This window comes from Anabrus simplex, chromosome 10 (genome assembly GCF_040414725.1).
Source record: "Anabrus simplex isolate iqAnaSimp1 chromosome 10, ASM4041472v1, whole genome shotgun sequence".
In the NCBI taxonomy this organism is placed as follows: Eukaryota; Metazoa; Arthropoda; class Insecta; order Orthoptera; family Tettigoniidae; genus Anabrus; species Anabrus simplex.
In genome coordinates, this window is record NC_090274.1 from 51614685 (window position 1) to 51635931 (window position 21247).

The following is a 21247-nucleotide window of genomic DNA, read 5'->3' on the forward strand; positions in this document are numbered from 1 at the left end:
TAGGTTAACCCGTTTTTCCAGCCATGTCTTCAATTTACCATTCAAATTCTTATGCAATTGAAGTTCATACATGGCTGTATTTAAATATTAATATCTCCACAATTATTTGCTCAAATGATGTGAAACAGATACATAATTACTCAGAATTAAACAGACTCCACTGTGGTTTCAGTCTAGAATTCTACAATCTCATTAAGGTAACCTAGGTTCTTGGCAATGACAATAGTGTAAGAATACAAGAAATCTTGGAACGGCATTAACCGTGTGTTGTGAAGACAATTAGGGAGCTGCTGCAAGTAATATCACCAAACAAAGAACCAAAACTTCAGTTGCTGTTCTCCCATCATCTTCAGGTCACGAGCCAGGCAGCAGCCACCTTGTTCTCCAAAGGCAAACGCTGTACAAATAACTATTTCAATGAAATTTTCTACATTATGAGAAAATTTAGTGTAGGAAATAAATTCACCTAATAACACATATCTGTTTGTCTCATCACACACGTTTTGCCAAAAGTCATCACGAGAAATTGATCAAGAATGTTTTTAGCTGTAAGTTCTATGTTTAAAAAAAGAGGACTTAACCCAGGAATTCCCATAAATTGCTTTTTTGTAGGAATCTCTTGTAATGGACACGTACATTACTACTTCCACTCTTCTACTTTCTGATTTTTGTTATGGTGCACGGGAACATTTACAGTCACAGTCTGCTTCATCACTTGTATCATTATCATTAACTTCGCTAAGCACAGATCAGGTGTCTTAATTACTACATTCACTTGAAGAACTTCCAGATATATCATAATCTTCATCACAATCACAATCTAGTTAGATATCCACAACTTCCCGCTCAGTTATAGTTTCACAAATGCTCACCTTGAGTGACTGAATAATCACGATAACAACTGTTCAGCTATTTCCAAATACAGTGGTTATTCACCAAAAGATAATGTAAACACAATGATCAGAGACTTCCTTGTAAAAGAAAAAAGCATTTTAAAGCCATCTGTTGAATTAATTATCAATCACTTCACTGTCTCGTCAATAACACAGGTCACTGCATTGTCTGTCAATTCAGTGGCTACGTAGGTCGAGTCCAAGATAGCGCACCCTGTCAATTCGATGGTCATGTAAGCCAACGGGTTTAGCGTTTTTGAAAGGGAGGATTATTTCAGGTTATTTTAGGAAAAATCACATTTGCATAGCATAAACATTCTAATAGAATTTCAGAAAAATATTAACCCAGAGTATGTAATACTCTTCTAAACTGTGAAATTTGACAGTAATATGCAATTTTGCTCAACACACTGCAAAATATGTTACCAGCATTACTAGTTATTGGAGTCATTATCAGATGCTTTATGCAACTGTGGTTTCATATCCCAAAGAACATAAGCAGATTTTTGCTAGTATAATTAATGGTATAAGTTATTATTGTCAAAATAAGGTTTAACTATTTTTTTAATGTTGTGTTGCCTCAGAGAGGTCTTACAACAATGATAGGGCAGGGCAGGGCTAGGATTCGAAAAGAATCAATCATGGCCTAACTGAAGGCACAGCCCCACCATTTATCTGATGTTTGTTTGACCAACCCTTGTCCCGTTTCCCTACGGGGTCCGGTATGAGGTGAGATGAATCTGTCGTGGCGTGTTTGTATGACCGGATGCCCTTCCTGATGTCAACCTCATCAGAAGAGTTAATGAGATGAAATGACGTGATATATAATAGTAGGGAGAAGGTGAAACCTGGTGCCGGCACAAAGCCTACTCTTGTCGAACAGCACCAAGGGGTCTGCTCAAGTCTTAACGCCCCCATCCGACAGACGAATCACCATCAACAGCGTCATATGCCCTCACTCCATATGAGCATTGCTGAGATGTTTGGAATTTAATCCAGGCTTTTGGCACGCAATCTAGTGATTAGAAATTGTATACCACCACCTCCCCTACCATGCCGGCCAACATTCTGATGGTGAACATTTTTTTTTCGACCAACGTGACTCGAACTAGCTGACCTTGGCGTCAGACCATTTAGACTTCAGCACCTTAACTATCATGGCCACCAGGCGGGCACCATTTATCTGATGTGAAAATGAGAAACAACAGAAAAAGCATCTTCAGGGCTGCCAAGATTGTGGTTCAAAACCACTATCTCCTGCGTGCAAGCTAACAACTACATGCGCCAAACTATACAGCCAACTCACTTGCTTCATCAGAATTCAAAAACAAAAACAAAAACAAAAAATCATGCAAGCTTGTAGATTTACATGACTGATGTCTCAATCACAGTTGTATGTGAAATTCCAACTACTGGGATAAAATATTTCACACCAATGTAGTGAATAAGGTGTTACCAGAGGCTGCCTTGGTATAATCAGTACAGTAGAACCTCGATAATTCAAAATCGGTTAATTCAAAATCCCACGTAATTCGAAGAAGCTCTCGTTTCCGGAAACATGAGATACAGTTTTGCATGTTATTTAAATTGTTTAATTCGAAATACGGATAATTCGTAATTCGAAGTACAATGTCGGCCCCATTACCGAAATTCAGACTTTTAATTCGAAACTGCCTTTACATTTTAAAACAATAGTATGTTACAAAGTAATTTCAACTCGAAATTTATCCGCGTCATAATAGAACGCGTATTCCGGAACGTAGAGGGGTAGCTTTCCGCACTTACACTCACTTCGGTGGGTCTACAGTGCGCTTCATGATAGCCAAGTTGAATGAAATCGGAATTCTTTTGTATTCAACCTTTTCAGGTACGCTATAATATCACGCAACAGGCAGTGTGCGGGAAAACAGAATGCGGGAACACTGGCGATGCCGACAGTTGACGAAAAAGCGTGGCTCCTATAATAAATTCGTAGGCACCGAACAATACTGTCATTGCCAATGAAACTGCATTGCTTTATTTTAATGCAAGCCCAAACGGTCTTATGGTTTTAAAGGAGAAAGTGCCAGCCGGAATATCGTACAAGGGTCGGGGATGGGGTCATTGTAGTGCGTTGCAATTGCAATGCACATGGAAGCGAGAAACTTTATACCCTCGTCATAGAAAAGTTCGATAAGCTACGTTTTAAGGGCGTCGGGCATTTTCCATCCCAGTACAAAGCATCTAAAAATGCAAACAGTACAGATATCCAAAAAATAATGCATTTGCACAGGGGAACCAGCATTATTTATCCTCATCTTTGAATTGTGTGATTTTTTTCTTTCGTTGCGTGAGGTTATGTTCGTCAGTGATTTATCCAAGTGCATTATTTGAACATTGTAAATGCACCTTGTTGGATACATTTCGGAAATAGTTTTTCTATGGCATTGGAAAGGTTTAAACTGTGAATCGAGGTGATTGCATGTATTAATGGGTCTTAGAATACTTCATGACGCGGCAAGTGTTTACATTTTTGAAGTACGAGAAAAGTGCCATGGCGGGAAATCGTACAAGGATAGAGTCATAGGAAAGTTTGATTTTAAGGGCATCGGGTACTTTCTGTGTAAATACAAGGCATCTAAAATGCATACAGTATAGTACTCCAATGAATAAAGCACTTGCACATGGGAGCCAGCATAGATTTCTCCACGTCTTTGAATTGTGCTTTTTTTTTCTTTCTTTCGTTGCGTGAGGTTATATTTGCCAGTGAGATGTGGAAGTGCATTATTTGAATACTGTAAATGCACCTTTTTGGATACATTTTGGAAATAGTTCTTTTTTTCATGGCATTTGAAAGGTATAAACTGTGAATCAAGGTTAACTGCACGCAGTAACGGGCTTAGAATATTTTGTAACGCGGCAAGGGTTGGTACTTCTGAATTGCGAATTGGCGGTTAATTCGAAATCACGTAATTCGAAGTTCGATTTTTTAGTCCCAGCGACTTCGAATTAACGAGGTTTTACTGTATTATTTTCATAAATTTTCTTTTTGTATTTGGTTAAATATTCATTTCCTAATCTACATCAACAATGATATAAGATGTAATCACATGGACTTAGTCTGTTTCCAAATCTGCATTTGTTATGTATATATATGTAAATCTGCTTTTCATCAATATCTCAAATACTGATTTTGGCAATTACTACCTTCGGAATTCCCAGTCATTATTTAAAAATAGTATCAAGAACAAGTACATATAAATCATTGATGTTCACATTCAGTTCTTACTGATCTCTATATTATTCACATAATATGTATATCATATTTTTTAAGATTACAAATTCTGTGAGAATGTTCTCAGTTATTAGTGGTACTATTGAAACAATTCAGTAACATACATATTTTCATACCTTTAAATTTAAAAACCATTTGTGAAGTACCCTTTATGGAATTGCTAAGAGAACAAAAATCAACTATGAAGTAAATAAACATCATCCAGTATGCAGATAATAAAGTGTTAACCCGCTGGGTGGGCGATGCGGCGAGATCCGTGGCTACAAGTCGCTTGCTCGGTGTGGAGCGCGGATATATCTGCCGATTCAATTTTATTTTTTTTCTCAGTTGCCTGCCTGCAGAGGTTTATTTTCTTTCCAGCAGCGTATTCCGGATGAGTCTGCCCTCCAATGTGAATTTTTCCAACTATGTTCTACCAATACCAATGTGTCATCCATGAGTTGCAACATAAAGAACGCAACTGACGTCCGGGCAAGAACGACCTAAGGCTTAACAGCTCCGCGCTGAAGCTTTAGCTAATCGCCTAATCGGCTCTTGGATGTAATAATATTGCTGTTGAAGGGAATTCTAGTGATTATGACACTGAAAAGATCTCTCTGATGACATTTTAGAACTGTGACCTGATTTATTATCTCCTTCCTTCACAACTGGAGTGTGTGTTTATTGCGAGTTACACAACATTTTATTATTGTACGCATCCATAATATTTAATGATTTCCGTCCAAACTGCTGAGACCAGGGTTCTATTCGATCCTTTTTCTTACATTTTTCTGCTAAAATATCTATAACAAATTACCGGCCCCCACTGTTAGAGGAAGATGATTTACGGGTCACAATAATAGAAATGTTGTAATTTAGTGGGGAGAATTGTGATATTAGTGAAGTAAGTTCTGCCAAAGGGGAATTCGTAAGTGACAGGAAATTACCTCGAATAAGTACTGTAGGCTCGAATATACAGGGTTTGGGCATAGCTGATGCAAATGTTCAGCAGTCGCAGAAGAGACAACACATGTTCGATTCCAGTACAAGTAGTGATCATGACAGTGACAGTTGTGATGATAATACTGATTACAATCCAACCATTGCAAGTTCTTCATCAACTTATAGTGAAAATGGACAAAGAAATTCCCGCTTTCCATCGTGATGTAAAGAGAGTGTTTTTAGGGAAAACAAAACTGAGCGAAATATTTTAATTATTTTTTATGATGAGATATGCCAGAACATAGCTGAACAGACAAAAGATGCCGAGCAGGAAATCGCACATAAAACCCAGTTTAGTAAGACAAAAGGTAGGAATCGAGATCAAGACCGTGTCCAAACAAATAAGGTCGAAATAAAGCTTCTTATGGCCATACTGTTGCCGCAGGGGATTGTACAGAAACCTAAATTAGGACACTGTTTCTCACAATCGCTTGTTCACTATGCGTATATTCTATGAGCTGATGACACAGAAGAGATTTTTTTTTCTCGCCAGATTGAGTGACCTGGCCGATCTCCTGACCCCAACTTGGCAGGTTTGATTCTGGCTCAGACCGGTGGTATTTGAAGGTGCTCAAATACGTCGGCCTCTTGTAAGCAGATTTACTGGCACGCAAAAGAACTCCTGCGGGACTAAATTCCGGCACCTCAGTGTCTCCGAAAACCGGAAAAGTAGTCAGTGGGACGTGAAGCCAATAACATTATTATTATTATTATTATTATTATTATTATTATTATTATTATTATTATTATTATTATATTTTCCTCCACAGCTTTATAGATATCTCTGACAATGAGGTGAATAATGCAAAATTTCCTCCAAAAATATATGAGATAAATCCAGTATTTGACCACCTGTTAGCAAAATTTTCGGAAGCTTATACCCCTGATGGCAAAATGTCAACTGAAGAACCTCATGCTATGGAAAGGGTGGCTAGGGTGTAAAGTTTACATAACAAGAAAACGATCGCGTTTCGGAATAGAATTATATAAAAAATGCGAAGGCGAGACAGGTTATATAGCATGACCTGCTTCCGTGTGTATCATAATGAACAACTGTAAAAGACATAACACTGTGAAGACTGTAAATACTGTAAATACTGTAAATATTACCTGTATTGTAGTGTAAGGTAGTCCATTTATGTAACTTAGTAATTGTAGGGAGGCTATATAAACTTGATCCCTCGAAAGCGCTAACCAACATAACAGAAAATTTCGTGAGTATTATCATTTATTGCATTGCTCATCTTTTAAGTATATGTAAACTTTGTAAATCTACAATTTACATATACAGAAACATTTATTTACAGGCAGAGATTGATAGTAAACTGCCTAAAATATTCAGGCGAAAGTTACTGTATAAACAAAAACCAGAGTTTTGCTGTCAGGAAGAAGCAATCTCGATATCACAGTGTGAAAGCACTTAGTACGTTTTTGCACAAAGTATTGAAAAATTAAAATAATATAATTTTTCAAGAATTAAATACATGATATTCAAGTAAATATTTCTCTTTTGCCCCTTCAATAGTTAATTTTAGTCTAAGATTGTTTTTATCAAGTAATTAAATATTTTCTTCAATCAGGGAAATCGCTCCCCACCTGAGAGTGAGCTAGTGTGTACCGAGCTCCCCGCTTAAGGGGTTAATACTTACTAATGAAAGTATTTCAACTTCTTTTTTACAATTGTCCTTACGTTGCACTGACACAGATAGGTCTTTTTTTTTTTTTTTTTTTTGCTAGGGGCTTTACGTCGCACCGACACAGATAGGTCTTATGGCGACGATGGGATAGGAAAGGCCTAGGAGTTGGAAGGAAGCGGCCGTGGCCTTAATTAAGGTACAGCCCCAGCATTTGCCTGGTGTGAAAATGGGAAACCACGGAAAACCATCTTCAGGGCTGCCGATAGTGGGATTCGAACCTACTATCTCCCGGATGCAAGCTCACAGCCGCGCGCCTCTACGCGCACGGCCAACTCGCCCGGTACAGATAGGTCTTATGGAGACGATGAAATAAGAAAGGGCTAGGAATGGGAGGGATGTGACCATGGCTTTATTTCAGGCACAACCCCAGCATTTTCCTAGTGAGGAAATGGGAAGCCACAAACAACTGTCTTCATGACTGCCAAAACTGGGATTCGAATCCACTATCTCCTGAATGCAACCTGAGACCAATGTGCCCTACACCATGCGGCCACTCACTCAGTCAACCCTTTTTTGAGCACCATCAATGAAGTTGCAAGTAGAGCAGTCTTAAAGAGGAAATAAAATATATGGTAATAAGCAAAAGAAAATATGACCAATGCTGTCATCACCCTGCAGAAAATCATCACAGAAAAATTATAATATTTCAAGTAACCAGGATGCTGGCTATCATATAACTGAGATCTGGATATAGAAATCTGAACTAGAACTGGCAATGCAAGAATGTTTTTCTGAAATTAACACAAATTGTACGCAATCATGCAGTCCAGTTCAAAACTCATTGACCTGACATGAAGTGTCGTGTTACTGGTGGTGCTTTACGGTTCAAAAAAAAAAAAGGCTTGAACACTAAAGGCCTAATTAATGAACCTACAGTGAGCCAATAACTAGGTACTCAGTTTTTCCCGAAAAGCAAATTAAGTCCTAAACCTTGCAAATATAGGATTTTCGTTGAATCTTATGGAATGAAAAATACAGCCTGATATGACTGATTACAGAAAGCAAGATAGAACAGGAATGTGGACATGGGTGGGAAGATTACCTGAACATGCAACCTCCAACCGTGACTTGATATCCATGACAATACATCACTGATGCAAGGAACACAGATTAGGACAACTTACTCTGCCATTTCACTAACTTTCTGTAACAAAGCAGTACTAAAAAACACCAGGTAAGATGGATGTCTTCCTTTTTCCATACTAACTACAAAAAGGCAATTATGCTCAAATTAGGCAAATACTTACCCAAGAGATGAACCTGCACTGCTCTGGCTCTCTTCACTGTGAACTTCTCCCACCTCATCCTAAGTAAAGTAAAGATGATGTCTGTTCGATTATAACTTACATCAAATGGATCATCAGAGTGTTGATTGGAAGAGAAAAGACATTGAGGTTGACCAGAAAAAAATGGCTTGTTCAAATTAACAGAATGTGCAAAGTAGAGATGTGGAAAGGTTTCTAGTCCTCAGGAAAGAAATATATATATCCCCCAATATAGGGCAAGAGCACTTTCATGTCACATATGGGCAACAAGAGATGCCCGATCGATCATTATGAAAACTCCCCTGTGAACCACATGACTTTGCCCCGTCCAATAATGGACCATTTACATTGGTACTATAAATTACTCATTCGGGGCAAATATTTCAAGTTCCCTATTGGAATCAACATCTATATCATCTGATGGCCAGGCAGGCATCAATTTTTGGTAGTGAGACAGTGTCTCTCATGGTGCATTGGCACTGCCAGTGGCTCCAGATGGCCTACTCAGTGGCCTCCACGGTATGCACTACCCATGCGTCTTGGTGAGTGTGCTATTTACCAACTAATGAGCCCAGCTTAGCACTCTGGAGCAAAATGCTGGCAACCACGAATGAGTTAGCTGGAAAATTTATAATGTCCAATAACGGACCATTTATATTGGTATTATAAATTAACTCATTTGGGACAAATATTTCAGGTTCCCTATGGGAATCAACATCTATATCAGATGTTGTACTCTGCAAACTGACCCAAGAAAAACTACAAGAAAAGCTTGAAGAGCAGAAGAAAGCTCTGGAAGAAAGAGGATTGAGGATAAGCAGGGTGAAAACAGAATATATGTGTACTAAAGAAGCATAAGATCTATGTATTAACCTGCAAGGAGAAAAACTACCATTGGTTAGAAAGTTTAAATATCTGGGTTCATACGTACAAAGTGATGGAAGTCTGGAGGCTGAAATACAACACAGGGTAAATAATGGATGGATGAATTGGAAGAAATTGAGTGGAGTACTGTGTGATAAGGTCAGTTGCGGGATGAAAGGAAAGCTCTATAAATCTGTGGTGAGACCTGCGATGCTTTATAGTGCAGAAACTCAGCTGATCACAAAAGCCCAAGAGAGAAAGATGGAAGTGGCAGAAATGAGAATGTTAAGATGAATGTGTGGAGTTACAAGAACAGGTAGAGTACGGAGTGATTACATCTGAGGATCAGTGAAAGTGGGACCCATAGGAAAGAATGTTCAAGAAAGTAGACTATGATGGTATGGACATGTGCAGAGAAGAGAGGAGGACTACACGGGGAAAAGAATTGGATACCTGGAAATTGAAGGGTCAAGGAAGAGAGGAAGACCTAAAATGAGATAGAAAGACAAGGTAGAAGGGGATCTAGGAGAAAAAAGTTGGAAGAGGGAAGAAGCATTGGATACACATTTATGGAAGAGAAGAATCCACCAAAGCAAATCTCACCCTACATGATGTGCGAAAAGGCTGAGATAAAGAGAAAGAATGTGAAGAGAAAATACCACAAACTGTCAATGACTCAACTCTCTGAAATACATTCAAGTCATTAAAATTATGAACTAAGAATGAACACAAATGTACTGAAATACATGAAACTGCCACATACAAAACAGTTCAGTCTTGGCTGCATGGCTAATTGGTTGTCATGCTGACCTTTTGTCAAAGGGGTCCTGGGTTTTATTCCTGGCAGTGTCAGGATTTTAACCATCATTGGTTAATTTTGCTGGCATGGGGGCTGGGTATGTCATCTTCATCCTCATCATGATGCACAAGTTGCCCATGGATGTCAAAACAAAAGACCTGCACCTGGTGAGCCGAAAATGTCCTCGGACACTCCCGGCACTAAAAGCCATACGCCATTTCATTTCAACATACAACTTCGACAGGGGGCGAGGCACAGAGCCACCAGAAAAAACACATGGCTCACAACTACAACAAAACTACACAAAGAAATGAGCGCGTGAACCACACAATAACAAACTCACTCTTTCGTCCTGATCAGCGGACTCGCTAGTGCGCCCTAACTTTTCTGGCTTGTACGATGATTGCCATCCCAAATTCCCAGTTGAACAGCACACACACACTGCTGTAGTGAGCGGGAAATACAATACACAAAGGCGACAGATGATACACTTGGCAAATAAAGGATCAAATAAATACGCTTGAAAATGAGGTTGCATAAATTACACAAGCACACAAGAATTTATCCTAAGGGAAGACAACTGACCGTACTGGAGTTTATATTGGTAAAAATAGGAAGAAGTAAAAGTAAATCTGAAAACTGGAAGACGATATCGTAATCTATAATCTTCATTTCCGTATTGACAATTGCACAATTAAAAAATTAAAAACCCTTACCTTAAGTTAATCGATAAACAGAACGCAACAAGCAACAGAAAAACACCAAACAACACACCCAGTTCCATCCCTACCCCCACAACAACAACTCTCCCTACCCCTCCTTCCCTTTCCCTGACAGCAGCTAGTATAAGCCCAAGAAGAACACGAAGTAGTACATTACAAGCTCGCATGTCAAACACAACTCAGCTACACCAACAACAGTAAGTACATATTCCAATTCACACACATAACCCTTAGACATTCCTCCACACAATATTCTCTTATAACTCAATCTTATCTTCCACAGATAAACATAACATCATTGCACAGCTACAAATGGGAAAGGAGCCACTACTTTGAAACCAATGTCATCCAAACTTACGGACGCCAAAAAGACAACATGAATTGGTTCTAATAAAAGGGCAACACACACAGCAGAGCTGAACATATTTTACTTGAATTTCATCCATACATTTGACACCTTTTTAAAATTGAACGTGTTTTATCTCACATACGCACAGGAAGACAAAACTTTTATCCATGCAATTTTACAAACTCTAAGAATAGCAGCTGAAGTGTACAACTGTGAATAAGACTTAAATACGGAAGTTAGTCGATGTATTGACCACCAAGCAAGAACGAATGTTCATATGCATGAAGTGTTTTTATATATTGTTTTTATCTTGTACATATATATAAGTTAGTTTAGGAAAAGACGTGTTTTATACACTAGTTTTAAGACCTTCAACATTTTAGACATACAGTTGCAATATTGTACAGAATGACATATACGCCAGTTCATGCTAAGACATGCCCCATTTGTATGTAACTAAATGTACATCATCATCATATGGCATTCCTTCAACACCACAATCTTGATCAAAGCTTCATTATATAAATATGTATGTATGGTTCAGCTGAAGATGACCTTGAATATGAGGTCGAAACCGGTCCTGTAGTTTAATATATACAATAAATAAGTATTGATTGGTGGAAATCCTCTCCTATTTTTAACTGGAAGACGAGTTAAAAACGGAAAGTTTCCGGGTAAATCGGAAGTGTTGGCAAGTATGTTATTCTGCATAGTGTGTAGGATGTATGAGACAGGAGAAGTGCCATGTGATTTTTGGCAGAATGTTGTTATACCTATTTGCAAGAAAGCCAGTGCCAACAAGTGTGAAAACTACCGCACCATTAGTTTAGTATATCAAGCCTGCTAAATTTTAATGCATATTATTTACAGAAGAATGGAAAGACAAATTGAAACTGAGCTGGGAGAACAATTTGGCTTCAGAAGAAATGTAGGAACATGTGAAGCAATCCTGACTTTACGTCTGTTCTTAGAGGATCGAATTAAGAAGGACAAGCCCACATACATACATACATACATGGCATTTGTAGATCTTGAAAAGGCATTTGATAATATTGATTGGACAAAGCTGTTTGAGATTCTGAACGTGATCGGGATCAGGTACCCAGAATGAAGAATTATTTACAATCTGTATAAAAATCAGTCTGCAGTTATAAGAATCGAGGGCTTTGAAAATGTAGCAACAATCCAGAAAGGTGTGAGCCAAGGTTGCAGTTTGTCCCCCCCTCAATTTCAATGTTTATATAGAACAGGTGGTAAAGGAACTCAAAGAGGAATTTGGGAACAGAGAGGAAATCAAACCCTCAGATTTGCTGATGATATTGTTATTTTATCAGAGACTGGAGAAGATCTGGAGAAATTACTGAACGGTATGGGCAGAGTCTTGGGTAAGGAGTACAAGATGAAAATAAATAAAAAGCAATGGAGTGCAGTCAAAGTCAGGTGATGCAGGAAATATTAGATTGGGAAATGAAGTCTTAAAGGAAGTAAGTGAATATTCTTACTTGGGTAGTAAAATAACTAACGATGGAAGAAGTAAGGAAGACTTAAAATGCAGACTAGCACAAGCAAAAAAAGGCCTTTTTTAAGAAGAGAAATATGCTCACTTTGAACACTGATATAGGAATTAGAAAGATGTTTCCGAAGACTTTCGTCTGGAGCATGGCTTTGTATGGAAGTGAAACATGGACGATAACCAGCTCAGAAAGGAGGAGGATAGAAGCTTTTGAAATGTGATGTTACAGAAGAATTGCTGAAGGTGAGATGGCTAAATCGAATCACAAATGACGAGACACTGAATCGAATTGGTAAAAGGAGATGGTTTGGCTAAATTTGACCAGAAGAAGAGATGGAAAGATATGACACATCCTAAGTCCGGCTCCATGGCTATATGGTTAGCCTGCTGGCCTTTGGTCACAGAGTCCCGGGTTCAATTCCCGGCAGGGTCAGGAATTTTAATCATCATTGGTTAATTTCCCTGGCACGGGGGCTGGGTGTATGTTGGCTTCATCATCATTTCATTCTCATCATGATGCGTAGGTCGCCTACGGGAGTCAAATCAAAAGCCCTGCACCTGGTGAGCCGAACCCATCCTGGGATCTCCCGGCACTAAAAGCCATACACAATTTCATTTTTTCATTTCACTTCACACATCCTTAGACACCCAGGACTTGTAATTATTAAATTAATGTAGTAATGGTCCACCTTTCAATACTATAATATGTAATATTATAAATTAAATTAATTAGGGACTAGTTTCGGCCGGGGCTGGCCATCTTCAGCCTTAATGTAAAACACCTAATAACTAAACAAATGTACATGCACACAATTGACATAAAATAAATGAAAACAAATATATACAAAGTGACATTAAAAACTGGTATGGAATTATGAATAAATCTGAAAATGAACTAGGTTCTAACATCTTGAGTATGTTCATCATTGAGAATAATTTCAAATATTAATTTATATACACAGAACTGTTAGTTCTAATCTGCTGGGAACTGGTAAATGTTGATCTTGTAGTTTGTCATCAAATCTATTTGTGTGGTGTTAGCTATATGTAATCCATTGGACACTGCTGTAAATAACCACCAGCTGACGGGAAACTGTTAGATGTTGTTTCATCCTCAATCAAAATAATAAATGAGATGCTCTCATGGTGCTTGTTAAATCTTGCTGAAAATGTTGTTGGACATTGTCAGGACAGCACATGAAGATGTGGTTAACACAGATACATTGTGTCAGGTATAAAATTTTTGCGATTCATTGCGGTGCCCATGAAGTTAACCTGATAAATTAGATTAAATTAAATTAATGAATTGAATGAGAGAATGTGTTAGTTAGATGGCATAGGTTATATGAGACTTACCTCTCAATACAGCATGAGGTGTGTGGTCTATTGTTGAGTGTGCTTCAGACTAACTGTTGTGAGATTCAAATGAAAAGGAAGGAGAGGGGAGGGGAAGGTCAGAAGGAGAGGGGGTTGGGGAAGGGGTGGGGGTGGAGAGGGGGGAATTAAGGTGGGGTTGAAGGATGTGAGAAAAAGGATGGCTGTTGAGGAAATGTGCTGTGAATATTATGAAAAAACTGAATTATGACTTGTTGGTTTGACATTGCTGAAAATGGGAATTAAAAGGTCAAAAAGGATATTAGGTTTTTCAGAAATTTCATTTTCATTTTCATTTACAAACTGTAAAATGTTTCTGTAACTTACAGACAATCAAATTTATTATATTTTATGAGTGGCTGTACAACATGGAATTGCAACATACTCACATTACTTCTTGTCCCCTCATAAGTATGCTGGTCTCTGTGATAATATCTATAGTATCAAACTTATCAAAACTTGAATTATATGAAGTGATCAGCCTATTAGATTAAATTACCATCTAATTGATACTTTATTACATGCCTTCGGCAAAATTATAGAAACATCAACAATCACAGTACATGTTTCGACCACTTAGTGGTCATCTTCAGTGTGTCCAAAAAATAACTTAGATGATAATATACATGAATAGTACGCATGTTAAAAACCTTCATCTTTTTTCCCATGGGAACTTTGAAAAACTATTATTATTTGATATTAAAAGAGGAAAGGAGGGGGGGGGGTGTTAAGGGTTGGGTAAGAAAGGATAAATAGAGTATACTTGAAATTAAAATCTATGTCTACAATATGTTAAAACATATTCTTCCATTAAAAACATTTTGAAAACGTCTTTTAAGAGTCCATTGTGAAACTCTTCTATATGATCACTGAGTGACTTGCTCTTGTATACAATAAAAGTTGATCCGTATTACAGTCTTCAAGTGTTTAGTGTTTGTATGGTATGTCGAAAGTCTTCCATAAAGGCTTCATTTAAACTGTAGTAGAAGGCTGTGAGAAGCTATTTGATTTACTATTGTCTCCAGGTAACTTCATTGTTGTATTAAGTGGAATAACGGTCTTCTAATTGGGCAGAAAAGTACTTCCTGGTGTACGAACCACCAGCTACCATGCCATTCTTGGTTCTATTTGGCCCATCATTGAATGACCATTCTGCATTGTACATCATACTATTTGCAGAGCCTGGTTAATCACTCCATGTATGTTTCATACACTCTTTGTGATATCAATGAGGCCACTCCTGATGAATGATGTCAGTCTTTCAAAGAAAGATAGTGCCTATGTCTAAATGATAAATGGGCAAATTATGATTATTTTAAGAAATCATCTTCTCCAAAATGCAAGTAATACAGTAAGAAAATGTGTTGCACACAACTGTCGCAGAATAGGAGAACCAAAATAAGACCAGGAGGTGACGATGACGGCAATAACACTTGTATTTTTTCTTTTGCTACTTGTTTAACATCACACTAACAAACCAAAGGTTTATTGAGGTACCACATTGCACACTTGCTAATGAATTGATTATTTAAACCATGATGGCTCAATTTTGACTGCGTTGGCTCACATTCAATCTATGAAAACATTTTTCGGCCTTCTATACAGTAATACAGTAAAATGTGAAGTACTGACAAGGCGGAAGAATGGGAAAGGGTTACGAATGGAAAGGTAGCAGCTGTGGCCTTAATTAAGGTACAGCCAAAGAATTTGCCAGGTGTGAAACTGGGAAACCACTAGTAAACTCGTGTCCTCCCCCCCCCCCCCCCCCCCGAGGTGGTGCAGCTCATTTCAGGCACATCCTCGACGGAGGTGAGAAACATGCACCATTTCAACCACATATCAGCCCTCCATCCATTCTTAATATTCTGGCAGTACCGGGAATCAAACCCAGGCCCCTGAGGACAGCAGCTAATAACACTAACCATTATGCTATGGAGGGGAATGTGAAACTGCTGAAAATCATCTTTAGGGCTACACTATCTCCAGAATGCAAGCTGACTGCTTTGCCACCCAAATCACATGGCCAACTCACAAAAGGATAATTGTATTAAGGGGAATTGAAACCAGATATACTTCCCTCTAATCAGAGGAGAAAAGAAAATTATGTCTGAAGCTTCAAACATTGAAGGTATCAAGAAAAATAAAAGAATGGCCATGAAATGCATGCTAACATTAGACACTGAGACTCTAAAATCTAATGCCATTGTTGCAGGGAGAAAACATGACTTGACATGGGTAGGGTGGATAGGGAAGTTGATAGCGAGGAGCCTGGCACAAGTAGGTGCAAGCAATTCCATATTGAGCTGGGACCCACTGGTCTACACACCACACTCACAAGATACAACTACTAAAGGCAATGCAGAGTAGAACATTACCACACAATCATAAGATTAAGTTTCCCATGGAAAAACAAGAAGAATTAAAATGAAATTAAAAAACAGTTCAGTGTAGTTATGTTAATAAAAGAAGCACTGCAAAAAGCACTATGTTACATGATTGTTCAGTTCTTACCTAAAACACTAAACAAACAGGAATCAATCAATAAGAAAACAAATACCTCATCAGAAAAATGTTCCTTGACCAATTTTATATCAACCCCTTCTGGATATCGATCAGAAACCACATCATTTGGATCCTTTTTTATCTTCACTCGGTTATCTGAAGACATGATGATGGTTTCCTCCTATGGAGACAAAGGAAAGAAAAAGCTCTCAGCATGTTGTAATGTCTTCACAGCTCTTCAAGGAATACAGGTTTATGGTAATATAATGGATCTTGAGAAACAAGTATCAAGTCTTACTACAAACATACCAGATAATAACTACAGTTTGGTTTAGCCAACTAATGGCTTAAACAGTAACAGAATGAGAAAGAAGGTTCCACAAAATAAGACTTGACACTCAAAGAAATATCAGGCTTATTACCTAACACAGTTAAATCCTGTAAAATAACTTTTAACAAAGTCAACTCTGAATAACCTTAGATTTAAATAGATTTTTATAGTATGATTTATTTAAAGAAATTGTTTTTAATGTATTAATGCATTACCACTTAATTCATATATATGCACATTTTTGCCTTTGCTGGTGAGACCTAGTGTTTACAGTGCACTATGTCTTCGTATGGGCTAGATTAAATTTGTTACTTTCATTGACCTGTCTCAGTCTCATCTTTGGCTTAGACAATATGAAAGTGACTGAGGCATGAGCAATGCTACTAATGTCATTCCTTATGCAGCCAGACCCTGCTATGAATGGTGTGAAAATGTTGCTCATAGGGACGGTTGGTGCATGCATTTCAGTGGGCTTGGCAGAATGATACGTTACAGCAACTTCTGCCTCAGTGAGGAAAGCCATGGGAAACTACCTCACTTCCCTAGTCTGCCTCTTCAGTGATGCCTAGGCTATTTATGACAGCTGATGAGGATAAAACTAGCCTTTGTGCAGAAAAGACAACATACATATGTCTGATTTCAACATTTGATATAGCAAACAAATCTGCAACTAAGTCACAGATCGAAGTAATTTAATGCTACTTATGTAACAGCACACTAACATACTAAGGCTTGAAGCTGGCGATTCTAGTTCTATAAAGCTAGTAATGATCATATCTGCAACACATTTCATAGCAGAGGACCTTGGAACTACACCACCCGCCATATGTTACCTAGCCATACATAGTGATAGCTAGCAGAAGTCCTTGAAACTATTTGAAGTAAATTATATAGGAAAATCAGCAATACCGTAAACAACACCATAAGGACCTTCAGACTGCATTCTTAATACTAAGGGTATTGTTCATTTAAATCTATTAACCCTGATACGCAAGAATTATTTTTCATTTGTGGTTGGCGATGAAAAATACTTGTAGATGATGTGGTTTACAATAATGGAATATATAAACTACTTTAGTGAATGCTATTCTAAGTATTTAACATCCAAACTAAATTTACAGATTTTTGGCTATGTCTGATAAGTCTGATTTCAACCATTCATTCTCAACAATAGAACAGGATTTACCCCTTCTTCATAAGGTTAATAAAGGCTTTCTGTTAAACATTCATGAGAATATTTTCAGTCACATTTTAATATAATTTTTGAGGAGATTATTAACACATTTTTGTAATGAGCAAAAAAATATCTATCATAGCAAGTACACACAATTCCCCTACCCGCTCTCCTCAATCAATTTCCCCTCAAATCTCTCATACCTTCACCCAAACACTTGCTACTCCAGCAGACAACCAGCAGTTCTCAGTCTAACACAATGCCACAGCCAAGCATGCCATGCTAAAGGAAGACCAGTGAGGAAGTAATTACTCAGATATTCTTCAATATTTTGATTTATTCTAAAATCTCCATCACTCATTTTAACACCAGTGGAACCATTAATTTCTTTATTTCAAGGTATAAAGTCACCAATTCAACTAAGCCCAAGAATTCAACTTGAAGTAACAATCTTTGAGAGAAGTTCCCCTCTGCATTTAAGCTCAACTGTTTTCAACAACAAGAATGTTAAATTACAGCTTGCTAGCCATGTGATAGAATTGTAAGTTTAAAACTTTTTAATACTTAAACTTAGCAATTATAAAAAACTACTCTAATATTATTTAGGAAAAGTCCAAGGTTTTATTTTTATAATTTGTTTTAGGTTTGACCGACATGGATAGGTCTTATGGCGACGATGGGATAGGAAAGAGTTAGGACTGGGGAGGAATCGACTGTGGCCTTCATTAGGATACAACCCCAGCATATGCCTGGTGTGCAAATAGAAAACCACAAAAAACCATCTTCAGGGCTGCCGACAGTGGGGTTCGAAGCCACTATCTCCTGAATCCAAGCTGATATGTATGTGATCAAAGTTGCATGGCCTTTTGCTCAGAATATCTTAATTTTAATGACAGAGTAACTTTTTTTTAGTGTATCTCATACATATCAGTGCTCCATAAGAACCATTCTTGAAGACCATCTAATTACCAAGGTTTTATAAACACTTAAGATACAATTTGTGAAAAAACACCTCAATGCGGTGAATCCTTTTTAACTGCATGTATATTGCTTTAAATTCATGTGTTTCAACAATGGCAAATTTGACTATATTCCTCAAGACTAGCTTATCACCAAAGACTAAGATATGTTATGTAGACAAATATTTTAATGTTTTTTAATGTATGTGCACCTTTGGTTTTAGCTCCTTTATATGGCTGAGGATATCTCTCAACCCTTAGTACTCACGCGGTGGGCCATGCCCGACATCGAGAATATCCTGCATAGATCCTATGTCGGGCAATGCCCGACATGATTTTCTTCCTTATATAACTCCTTTGTCGGGTTACGCATGCATGAATTACAGCTACAGTAAGCTACTGCAATCCGACGACAATTTGAAGCCATGTATAGCTATAATCTCTTTGAAATCAGGCTTTGCGCGCATTCTTTGAAGACCATGTGAGTTTGTAAACAAACGTTGCTCAGCAACATGGCATCGTTTGAGCAGCATGAGAAAGAAATAGCCAGACTTTTAGGTGAAAGTGACGTTGATTTCAGCGATAGTGAGGGTGATTTTCAATTAAGTGGTGAGGAAGATATTGCGGAACAAGATTGTGTTGGTGAGTTCAATAATGAAAATCCCAATAATGAGAAAATTATGCTAAATGGCAATGCTGGTACCCCTTCTGATGGCTGGAGGAAATACCGTGACACTGACCTGTACTTCAAAAGTCCATTCACAGGTATGTCAGGTTATAAACCACTGCAAGGTGGAATGAACTTGACTTTTTCCAATTATTATTCCTGACTGACAAGTTATTGTCGGTAATTGTGCGTGAGACTAACCGGTATGCTAGTGTAAACATTCAAAAGGTTATGCCCCTCACATGTGAGTCTATTAGGAAGTCATGGATAGATGTTACTTTTCATGAATTCAAAGCATTTTAGACATAATCCTAAAAATGGCAATGAACAGTAAGCCTAAATTATGACATGAGAGTGTGTTTTTCAGCAATACTTGCAGAAAAAAGCCTGGATTACATCCCAGTGAATGTTTTGGGAAGTTCAACACAATAAACTATTACAGATAATTTCAGGATGAAAATGTTGAACATTCCATTTGAATAATATATTGTACTTGTATTATATTTATTTTGGGTTTGCTTTAGTTGATTTTTATAAATATGCTGTCAATATGTTTATGTTACCTGATATCCCTCTGTAAGCAGATTCTTAAATGAAGCTGGAGAGGCAGGAGTGTTCAGAAGGAGGGCTAAGGATTAAAGAGACAAATCATGTCCCATTAACTTTGTTATTCTGAATGGAATAAATATTTATAGTACTGTAAAGATGGAATTTCCTAAGAGAACCAAAAAGAACTTGTATTAGATTTACAATAAAGGTTTTAATAATGAATTTTATTTCATATAATCCAAAATATGAAGCATGTGGATTTAGCACAGGAATTAAACATTCCTGTGCTGTACTTCAACATGATTATTAGTAAAAGTGAACTCACTGAAACTGCTTTTCAAGAAGGGAAAAGTGTGCTATAAGAAAACATAATCACCAGGCGAGTTGGCCGTGCGCGTAGAGGCGCGCGGCTGTGAGCTTGCATCCGGGAGATAGTAGGTTCGAATCCCACTATCGGCAGCCCTGAAAATGGTTTTCCGTGGTTTCCCATTTTCACACCAGGCAAATGTTGGGGCTGTACCTTAATTAAGGCCACGGCCGCTTCCTTCCAACTCCTAGGCCTTTCCTATCCCATCGTCGCCATAAGACCTATCTGTGTCGGTGCGACGTAAAGCCCATATCAAAAAAAAAAAAAAAAAGAAAACATAATCACAAGGGTCACCTTCCAGAATTTGAACAAGTTCTTCTAAATTTGTTTGTAAAAGAGTGGTACTATGGCTCGAACTCAGACAACATATTTACCATAGATTATAGGACATGATCATTTTAAAGCACCCGATGGTTGAAGATGATGAGGAGCTACATCTTGAGCCAATTCCTATGCTAGATGGAGGGAACTGAAATTGTGAAGTGATATGTGTGTGTAGTTTTGAAGTTGATAACAATAAAATGACTTTACTAAACAAGATGGAAGTACAATTTTAAAATGCAAACTTTCAATTCAATCAGCCACACATATGTATTTGAAACCAGTATAAATATTCATGCTTTTTCAGCACTTCTTCAAACTACTCAAAAATTTGTCATCCAGAACACTTTAGTATGTCCAGGTTTAATTGAACAGGTTCAAACAGTACCTCCAAATATGAACTCCAATAAATTTGTTTCTAATGCCAACAATATGAACAGAGGATCACTAAAAGAATTACTGCAACTCTGTAATGATATGTGCTACATTGGCTAGAAATTCAAGTATTTGCAACAATTTTGTTTTAGTTTGGAGATGCATTTGCACTGCGTAAACTTGTGTAAGACCTTGCACAGATCAGGAAATCCCTTCCTGTATCCTACACTGTATTTCTATGGTGATTCATTATTCAGGCATTGAAATGCAC

General features: G+C 37.7%; 1 protein-coding gene across 3 annotated transcripts in view; it reads right to left on the reverse strand.

Annotated features, from left to right (window-relative positions):
- LOC136881988 (zinc finger protein interacting with ribonucleoprotein K) overlaps nucleotides 1-21247 on the reverse strand; it is a 97424-nt gene that overhangs the window by 61790 nt on the left and 14387 nt on the right. For all 3 annotated transcript variants that reach the window (XM_068229507.1, XM_068229508.1, XM_068229512.1), the window contains exon 3: nucleotides 16289-16414. In XM_068229507.1, the coding sequence (XP_068085608.1) occupies nucleotides 16289-16414 (126 nt within the window). The remainder of the gene's footprint in view (nucleotides 1-16288; nucleotides 16415-21247) is intronic.